Source organism: Lygodium microphyllum, chromosome 4, assembly GCF_053477565.2.
Source record: "Lygodium microphyllum isolate KBCC chromosome 4, Lygodium_microphyllum_v1.1.10, whole genome shotgun sequence".
Taxonomy (NCBI): domain Eukaryota; kingdom Viridiplantae; phylum Streptophyta; class Polypodiopsida; order Schizaeales; family Lygodiaceae; genus Lygodium; species Lygodium microphyllum.
In genome coordinates, this window is record NC_141138.1 from 33,449,241 (window position 1) to 33,460,166 (window position 10,926).

Sequence of the window (10,926 nt, forward strand, 5' to 3'; positions counted from 1 at the left end):
CTCAGCTCGCTTCGAAACGGAGCAATGCAGGGCGAAGGGGCCTCTTAGCTCTGATAGTTATGTACGAAGAGGGAGTAAATCTTAAGATAGATAAGGATGACGTTCTTCTCCCTATCCATGACCTTGCTTGTGCAGGTCATTTCACACATCATAGAGGCGTCGTCGATTAAACAAGTTGTCTGGAACTCCTGGCACAACAAATGTGAACTGATAGGTTTGTTTACTTTCAAAAAACGATACTTCAGAAATCAGTGATGCGAAATAAGTGATGCATTGCTATCATGGCTTTTACTCAAAGCATGCTTGAACACAATGAGTTGACGATTAAATTTCGCTTCCACTGATAACGAGCAAAATCAGAATGTACATATCTTATGTCGCTGAGAGGAGTAACACGAACAGGAACATGGCCTAGTTATGGCCTGTCTCCAAAAATTCAGTCCCATATATTACCATGAAGAATATCCATTTCCAAGTTGATCCTGCCTGCCGGAGTCCATACCGCCAATCAATTTATCACTTCCAAAAGAGATCATTTGGCCAAAAGCCACTCACTCCTTAATCAGTGTATAGTGTGATACCGTTACCCAAGTGCACTTCCCCTCTCGGTTGTACCTGGGCTTCATAACCGCGGATCATGAAATCAGCAGAGACAGAATGGCTTCTCCTAAGCTCGTCATTTCTCTCAAATGCAGAAAGCCCCTGGTCAGATGTCGGAGACGTAGGGAGATGAACTATAGGCGCTTGAGTTTGCACCGGTCCATGCCTCCAAGCACGATAATAATCGCGTGCCATTTCCCTAGTTTCTACATTATGAGACTCTGCATCGAACCTACCAACTGTTTGAGAAAAGGACACTTCATCCTCAGCTTCTTTTACTTGTTGCTTTGCAAAATTTAGAGCCATAAGGATACCCCCCAGCCTACCGCTCTTATCATCCACCAGATCAAGAGTAGCATCCCTTAGAGGAGTTACTCTTTGTGATCTTCTAGGTTGGGGCTTGAAAGCCATCTCCTGACCAAGATATGAATAAGGCAATTGAACTCTGCTTTGCCCATACCCTGTCGCTGCATATAAAGGTTGCCCCCTTTCATATCCTAAAATGTCCTCAAACATAAGTCCTTTCAGTTGTCTGTCCTTACCATTGTCTCCCTCTGTCACGGAATCGTCAGATTTTCTTGGACTTTGAGACTCAACAATGTGTGAGTCATTATTATGGTAAAACATTTGTCCCCTTCCTGGACTCTGGACACTGGGAAAATACGGCCATTCCGCCCCTCCATAATTTACACGAGCATATGCTCCCTGAACCATGCCGTAGCTCATAAGTCGAGACTGATATGCATTATACTGCATCTCTAGGTTCGATGGCATTTGAGATTGGTCATTGATCGCATAAAAATGCCTGTTGTCTCCTTTCAAAGACTCAGGGGATTGCCTTCTCTGGATCATTGGATCGTTGAACGCATAATACCCATAGGGGGGTGAATTTACTGGAGTATGTCGCCTGCCATTTGTGCCCATACTGTCACAGGGCTGTCCTGCACCATTCAGTGCACCGAGGAGCTCAGGCCTCCTCATGGCTGATATGTCAAATTGGCTTTCTGTTCCCTGCATTTGAGAAGGGGGTAGTCCAGCTTTTGTCAGCATGATCATCTCCGCATTCACCTTGCTAGCCAGTTCAACCAAGCCTTCTGCATGCTTCAGGTTTTCATGACTTTGCAATGGCGGCACCCTTTTTAGAGCATCTCTACTGCTATCATCCTGTCCTTGGCCAGCCCGAAGAGATTGAACCGAACCAAGAAGCTTTTCAGCATCTAACAACCCCGAACCTGAATCTAGGCTTTGCTCTTTGTCTTCGAGCACAGTACCTACATGGTCCATCCAGCTTTGAAGTTTCTGCTTCAAAGGCTGTTCCTTGGGAAGAGCAGCTACCTCTTGGTTTAACTGGCGCAACATTTCTTTCAGCCGTTCCGCTGTGGCGAGTCTGCAATCACAAAATCCAGATCCCTCTTTTACTTGAGAAGAACATTAAGGTTGTCTGCAGCAAACTAACAAGAAAGAAAAACAGGCCGCTATTTGTAAGCACGGACATGCACCTGTTCTGAGCTGCTTCATTTGGTAGCAAACCTCTAGTCTGTTCAGATGACTGCAGGTCTGCTGGCAATACCTCCCGCTGGCCTTCAACCAGGTTATTGTTAGTTAAATCCGGGCTGCTAGCGGTAGGAATAATTTGATGGCCATCTGCGTTGCAACTCCCGACTTTGTTGCCCATATTCGACGAGCCACGTTCTTGTTCAACACTGGGACTCTCGACGGTCCTTTGCTCTTCACAGGCTGAAGGTAGAGGTCTTAATTCACTCGGATTGTTACCAACTTCAGATGAATCAAGAGTCACTGGCAGTTCAGTAGTATGTGTTCCATCGGAAACAGGGTTTTCAGTAGCAGCTTCTTTCAATTCGGCATGCTCTTCACTGTAAGTTGCTACGCCTTGCTTAATCTGAGTTATGTTACCAGGATGTTCCGTAGGTCCTTCCTTCACGTTATTAATTTCCATCACTGGATCCACAGTCATTTCTCTAACGTTGTTGACAGACGATCCCTTGCACAGAGCAGAGTCAAGTTTGTCATTGTTGCCGTCTGATGACACCGATCCAGCTTCCTTTTCTTCTGCCAGAGGGAATGCATCATTTTCCGCTATCAGACCTTTGGCTTTCAAAGCTGCTCTCACTTCCTCTAAGGCGAGTTCTGCTTTCCTTCTATTCTTGACCTCCAGATCAAGGCGTGCCTGGAGCTCGGCGACCTGCGTGGAGCACACAAGCGTACCATAAGGAGGAGTGACCAATCTTGCAAAGACAATCGACGAAACGATTCGTGACAGAAATGGACCAAGTGCTAGCTATAGCAAACAAAATACCTTTTCTGCAATTTGCTGAGCTTCCTGTCGCGCTGTTTTCGAGGCTGCTCGCTCGGAAAGAAGCCGCGCTCTCAAGAACTCGATAGTCATGGTGGAAGCATCGCTGCCGAGGGCCTGATTTCTGATGTGCATTTTGCTCGAGAAGTAAGAATGCTGATTATGAACTCATGATACAGGCAACGGACTGCAATCTAAGCCATAAAAAAACTGACCTCTCCGAAGATTGACCATTTACAGTGTCCGCCATAGCTTGACAATTGACTGTCATCGGTTTGTGCTCTCTGGCCCCAACGAATCAGGCCGTTTTGGTCGTTACCATTACAGTACTTGTAAGCAGCGAAGCAGTTGAGTTATAGAGCCAAAGGTGAGCACAATGACAGGCGGCGAAGGCTGAAGCTTGAGGCAGCAGTACAGTTCACAACATCTACAAGGTAAGAATAGTTGCATCTGCAAAACAAGTAGATCAACGGCTATAAACAATAATGCCAGAATGTAGGCTATGAAACGGCCAGAACAATGCATCTTGCCCTTTTACCTCCTGCGATTCACGGTGATGGTAGAGCGACCGAAGAGCAAGGCTATCTGTGTAACGCTTTAGGATCCCGTAAATGGGGCAAGCAAAGTTCTCTCTCTCTCTCTCTCTCTCTCTCTCTCTCTCTCTCTCTCTGTGCTCGAGGGTTAAGCTAAATGTTTTCTAACAATGGCGTTTGCTGTCCAGCTCACATTCTAGAAACGAAGAGAGAAGAAGGTTCAAAGGAACCAAGGGGAACATACGGTCAATCACGCCGACGAGATAATCTGCTCAGGCCAGAACACCTACTACTTTCCGAGTGAGCACAAACAAACTGAGGAGACAAAAACCTGAAGTAAAGTCTCCTGCTGCTCTTGTGATCTGCACGCTCGAGCAGTAAACAATGGATTATAACAACAGAAGTGGGGAGCGCGAAAGACGAAAGAGTAAACAGAGTGTTCTAACTTCTGAGTTTTCTCTCTCTCTCTCTCTCTCTCTCTCTCTCTCTCTCTCGGAGGGGAAAGTTCGGTCTAGACTAGCTGTCCCATGTCGTGTTCCTTTTCTCTCATGAGCTTACCGTTTCCTAGAAACAAGGCCATATATGCAGGGCAGCAGGGCTAGCACCTGCCGCTGTCTTCTTCTAGTGTGTCAGAGAAGTATAGAAGGGCCTCTCTGGTCATGGCTGGCTCTATTATCTACCCTGAGAACCTGAGAGAGAGAGAGAGAGAGAGAGAGAGAGAGAGAGAGCCGTGGTGCCGGACAGGAAGTGTGATGAGGCTGATAATGCTGACCTCGAGTGAGAACGAAGGAGTGTGAGCCTTTCAACAGTTTCACGTTTAGAGAGAGAGAGAGAGAGGAAAAGGCTGACAGAAGAGAGAGAGAGTCAAGAGTCCAGACTCCAGATGTGTGTGCGCCAGAGGAGCCTGATCACGCCACCGACGATCAGTTGCCCTTTTCTTTTCCTTCCCATGAGGTCACGCGCAGTTTTGCATGCTGACGATATCATATTAATTGATCGATAATCGCACACTTTCTTTTTCTAAAATTAGACACACCCACAAATGGGGCACCTCCCCTCCAAATATCACTCGAGAGCCCGCTCGCAATTTTCACATCCGCAGGTAAGATAGCTCACAAGTCGAATGAACAACAAAGCTCGACTGCATTTGGGGGACCCTCTCCTTGCTATACCTACCAAGAACAACCAACCGAGTATTTGAGTGGGCAAAAGCCCTTGCTTATACAAACACATCATGTGAACACAAATGTCCAACCATTGACGCACCACAAGAGCCACACTAACATTTTTCTTGTGTGTAGGTAAGATAGCTCACAAGCCATATGAATGTCAAAGTTTGATTGTAGGACCCTACAAAGGAGGACCACCTAAGTATTTAAGTGGGCAAGAGCCCCGCTTACACAAATACATCATGTGAACACAAGCATCCAACTAGTTGATGTACCATAAGACCCCCACTGGCATTTTTCCTATGTGCAAGTAAGATAGCTCGCAAGCCAAATGAACAATAGAGATTGATTGCACCGAAACCCTCTCCTTGATGACCCACCAAGGAGGACCAACTGAGTACTAAGTGGTCAAAGAGCCCCCACTTACAAGAGCATATCATGTGAGCACAAACATCCAACTAGTTGATGCAAGTGAGGCTTGAACCCACAGCCATATGATTGTAAAACCAAGTGATAACAGCTAGGCCATCACCTTTGGGACTTAACTACCCAATACTCTTGACAAACTTGATTGGTCTATTTTACAATCTCCACCCCACTAAGACTAATAAGTAGGCCTTATTTTACAAGATTCCATTTCTTCCCCAAAGTGCCTAACCATTGCCCATGTGAATGTAATTCTAAACCTTGGATTCAACACACATCCTCGCTGTTGCTTTAACTAACAAAACTTGGCTCTCTTTTTTGTTAAAAGGATCCCCTTGCAATGCTCGCCCATCCTCGAAAACAAAACCAAAGATGGGGTTCAAAGTGGTTACATTTGGAGTGAATTAATATGGGCCTTACACACACACACACACACACACACACACACACCCCAGTCAATAACCCATTTGACTCCAAGTTTCCTATTCATCAATTGCAAGTTAACTATAAGTAGCACTTTCCAGCCAAAACAATATTTAAAAAACTACTTGATTGCCACCTCCTTATGGCACCAAAACACAAGACAATGTGCGAAAAGCAAGCAAGGAGAGAACATCAATGCCTAGCTATAAGTTGCATTTGTGTCAAATCGAATGCCTCCTACAAACGTAGGACCCTCTATTTAACTTCTTGCTTTTGTGAATGTAATCTTTAAGCAATGCATTGGTGACTACAAGGTGTCTATTTAAGCTACATGGTTTACATTGGTCCACCACATCTCAACTCACCCTCTCCCCCTTGCTTTTAAAAAAAGTCATACATACAAAAAAGAACTTTTCATTTTAAGAGTACTATTATGTTTGATTTTTCAATGTTCATGTGGTTACAAAAGCAAACCCCTCCTGAGAACGAATTGAGGAACTAGGCCACACAAAAGGTAAATAAACTCGTGTATAAAGCTACCCAAAGTGAATACAACTACGACATGCGTAGATAAACTAAGGCACTAAAAACAGAGTGAGGAAAGAGAAACACGATAAGGAGAGAAAAACCTGCCCAAGACGGTTTTTTTACCAAATAATGGTCTACATGTGTGCTTTACCTATGTAAATAAAGGGAGTACCTTCAACAATGAGGATTCTCCCTTGACTGTGTGAAGTCCCACTAAATGCGTTAATAAGGTGAGCTTGGCCCCAAACATCTAACATAAGTCGACCTCCACCAACTTGTGTAGGTCAATTGACAAGTGGCTATCCATGCTCTCATAGACGACCCCTGTGAATTCAACTTTTTGGTCTGAGTGTCATGTGTCCACATTTTTCTCTAATATTATAGGGGTACTAAGCATATTCACATGCCAAAAAAGTTTCCTTGCCGCACGCCAATATGATGTTGGTATCACATGTTTTGACCCTATCGTGCAACTCTAAGGTAAGCACTCACTATAAAAACTTGTTCCATTTTTCTACCAAAACTTTGAGTTATTCACCTTCTTAATCTAAAGGATCCATCCAACCCTCAATCTCCATACCTATCACAAGTTACTTTGTGTATATGGTGGACAAAGGGTATCCAATTCGAAACACTTAGAGTTGCATCAAGCATGAGTTGATTAATATGTGCATACATGATAAGCCTAGTTAGGTGCCATTGCTTTTGCAAGCATGATTATCAAAGTTGACAAAATGCCTATTATTTCAAGCACTTTAAGCAACACAGCTATAGCCACCTCTCACATAACCATTGCCCACTCTCAAAATAATCATAGCAAACTCACTAATTTACCTTTTCCTTGTAGACTATCTACAAAGGTTCATCGATGGTTCCATGACTCAAGCAATGCACCTCAAGCAAGCTCCACCTTCATAGCCTTGATCATTGCACGAGCTTTGTGTAGGAGGAGAAGAAAATGAAGAAGAAGAAGAAGAAGAAGAAGAAAAAGGAAGCAAGACCTTCATCTACACTGGTCCCTTCACTCCACCTTGCACATACACTCTCTCCCTCTTTGACTCTCTCCCTCTCACACATAAGTAAGATGGAAGCAAGAAGCAAGAAGAGAGCTCCACAAGATTGCACACCAGAAGAATGAGCTTATTCTTTCATTTCTTAATATTTATACATAGCCTTGATTTTTTTGGGCACCCTCCCCCCCCCATCTCATTGGCTTAAACCGATCCTTTTCCACATTGTACTATAAAAGAGGCTTGCTTTAACTAAAAATTAATATACTAGACTACTCTTAGAAAATAAGAAATTGCAAAGGAAATGAAAAATCGTGGCCATGCCAAATCTTTCACTAATACATAGCAAAAGGTAGCCATGGCTGCTACAACAAAAATGCATGGAAGAAGATGCTAATACTAAACTAAGCTAAGTTGAAAACTTTGTATTTGTAAAATGATCAAAAGGTGCATTTACATCTCCAACTTTTTATACTTCATCCTATCCTATGCTTTTACTTTATTATAAGGTCAAAATTTCCTCTATTATAATCTATCCCTTCTTGGACAAGTTTTATCTAGAAACTATAAGTGACTTGCATGCTATCCTACATAAGGTAGCTATAGAAAATCAGCCATTACTTTGGATTGAGTTGTCCGATTGAAGGTAGGACAATGCCATAAAATATCCACCCAATGCCATAAAAATTGGACTCTGTTGAAGGTAGGCCATTTATTTTTAGCACAAATAATTGTTATAGAAAGATGTCCCTTGTTCTATGACATCATACATCATCCAAAAGATCCACCCAGATCGAAAGAAATGCCCTCATAAAAGTCATTACTCATCCAATGATTGCCCTCCTTACCTGAATCGAAAGATATCCCAACATAATAGTTGTCAAAGATGAGAAAACTATCACCAATCATATGTTCCCACCAGCCACCTGGACCAAAGGGGTACAAGAAATTATCCCCATGATTTCCTAGATCGAAAGGAAGCATAATGCCATCACCATCTTTATATGCATCCACATCATACACTATCACAAATTGCATGGTGGGGGAACTTGCTCGAGCTATTGCACCAAAGACACACAATATACACAAGATAAAGCTCACTAAATAACATAAGAAGAGAGATGGAGGCAAAATGTTTTATTACTGGTTTTTCTTCCTTCTTCCTCACACAACTGCATTATACATAATGTATAGATAAGATACAACATAAAGAAAAATGGACTACTATTCAAATGATGCATAACTGTCTATACTAACCGAATAGCACGATAACTATGCCAAATGTTGTAGGTAGGTATAACTAACCAAATATAATAAGTGATAATTTAGTGACCATGTAAAGATCAAAATGACCATTAACATACTAAGTGTAGATGTACAAACATATCTAACTAGGTGGTCTATCATCAATGTCCACACATATTGAGCTTACCATCTCAACAATTCCCCTCAAGCTCAACTACATCTTTGCAACTCTAAGCAAGCTTCAAAATCTTCAAAGCTTCCCTACACCCAATGCCTTTATAAATGTGTCAATTGTCTCATCATGTTGAGATATACCAAGTTGATCTCTCTTACAAGTACTTTCTCTCTCACAAAATGGTAATATACCTCAATGTGTTTTGTCCCAGCATGGAACACTAGGTTTCTAGACAACTATACATTGCTCATGTTGTCGTAGTGAATGACAACTAGACCATCTCATCCAAATCACCCAATAACTTTTGCAACAATACCACCTCACATGTTGCCATAGCACCACCTCTATACTCAGCCTTTATACTCAATAAAGCAACCATGTTGCTTTTTGCTTCTCTAAGTAACTGCTGCACTAACCAAGGGAAAACATGAATCCACTAATAGATCTTGTATCAGACTTGATACAAACCCAATTTGCATTTGTGCACCCAAACACATGTACATCCTTACTTGCCTCAAATACCATATTAGAGAATTTGGAAACCTCCCAAGTTTCACTTCCAATTAAGGAGTGAAGATTTGACCAAGTGGCTAAATCTTAACCCCATATTTGAGAGTGGGACTTGGAGGGATTACTTATATAGTATCTAGGAAAAATCTCACCTTAAAGTAAGGGGATAAGATTTGACCATGTGTCCAAATATTAATCGCATTAGGAATTCTCCAAATTTTATAAAAATTCCCAAATTCCTCAATATGTGATTCTCATAAAAAAGTCCATAATGCAAGATAGACTTCGCATACCTCAATATGCATCTAACTGCATCCAAATGAGGCATCCTAGGTACCTGCATAAATTGACTTATAGTCCAATAGCATAGTTCAGGTCTAGCCTTGTGATTGTCATCTAGATCAAAACTCCCTACTATCTTTTTAAACATAGTAGGGTCTTCTACCTCATCTCAACATCAACACTTAATTTTACATTATATTCCAATGGCAATAAAAGAGGCTTACATGTTGTCATACTATACTTAGATAATATATTCAAGCCATACTATCTTTGGGATAGCCATATGCGCATATCTGATTACCTCAATACCAAGGAAGTATCTCAACTCATCTAAATCCTTCATCTCAATCTTTTGTTTTAAAAAAATGCCCTTGACATTAGCAATCCCACTATCACTATCACTTGTAATAATCAAGTCATCTACATAGATGATTATGATAACCAAACTTGCATCATCTCTTCTCATATAAATTGAGTCATCTATATCTAAAACATAAAAGCCAATGTTGATAATATACTCTTTGATCTTGTAAAATATGTTGGTTGCATGCTTCAGCCCATAGAGTGCATTCCTTAACCTACACACATATGTGGGATGCTTTAAATCCTCATGACCTAATGGCTATTCCATGTATACCTCTTCTTGCAAATCACTATGTAAGAAGACATTCTTCACATCCATTTGCTGTAAAATCCACCCCTTGGATATTGCTTGCCAAAGCAATCATGTATTTGAGAGTTCCCATTCTAGCAAATTGGACTGAATGTCTCTTTGTAATCTATACTATATGCATGCGCATAGCTTTTTGCAACCACCTTGACCTTATACCTACTAATAGAACCATCTACATTATATTTTATTTTATGAAAACACTTGTAACCAATAGCTTTCTTTCCCTTGGGCAATGGTACTAGATCCCAAGTCGTGTTGGCTATTAATGTAGACATCTCCTCAGTATTTGCTATATCCCAATGATCATGACTAAGAGCCTCCTCAAAAGAAGTGGGATCAACATGCTCAACTACATTCATCATATAAGCATAATGGTGAGCTACGTAATCCTTAGAACCAAATCTTCTAGCATGGTATCTCACCTTGTTAGATTTGTGTATGACTAGATCACTCAATGGAGCAGCTACATTACCATGTGCTCTCTCTACACTTAGTGTCCTAGCTGAAGGAATACCAAGTTGATCATCCAAGCTCTCTAAGCTACTAGAGTCTCCATCAAGAACTATATAGCTAGTAGATGCATTATTTCCATCTAATACTTTCTTCTTCTCTTTGTCATTATTTACAATACTACTAGATGCACATGAAGATGTGTGGTTGCTCCTTAGTTTCTCAAACCAAGGACTAGTGATACATCTACTACCAAATGATGCCTTTGGTCCACTAAGATGTGCAACTACTCTTTAGTCTCTCATACCAAGGATTGACCGTAGATCTACTATCAGATGATGTCTCTAGTCCACTAAGTGTCCATGTTTTTTGCTTTCCTATTTGCATATGTCTATCATGATTACCAATACCATCTAGTGTATCTCCACTAGATGCATATCAATTACTTATGTGGTAAAAGATAACATCCCTACTCACCCAAAACTCACCAATAGGGTTATAGCAATGTCCAAAAATGCTTGGGCATATTCTTTTCAGCCAATCAATGCCCATGCAATTTCTACAATATATCTATTTTTCTTTTCGACA

The 10,926-nt window shown here is 41.5% G+C and overlaps 1 protein-coding gene across 1 annotated transcript; it reads right to left on the reverse strand.

The window, feature by feature from the left end:
- Positions 1–261: 261 nt before the first annotated feature.
- On the reverse strand, positions 262–4,237 carry LOC148036933 (uncharacterized). Its single transcript, XM_087675860.1, has 5 exons — positions 3,453–4,237; positions 3,130–3,364; positions 2,918–3,038; positions 2,100–2,803; positions 262–1,987 (listed from the first exon to the last, which is right to left on the reverse strand). Exons 2-5 carry the CDS (start codon positions 3,183–3,185, stop codon positions 559–561), a joined length of 2,310 nt encoding a protein of 769 aa, XP_087531986.1. The 5' UTR covers positions 3,186–3,364; positions 3,453–4,237; the 3' UTR covers positions 262–558.
- Between the last annotated feature and the right edge of the window lie 6,689 nt (positions 4,238–10,926).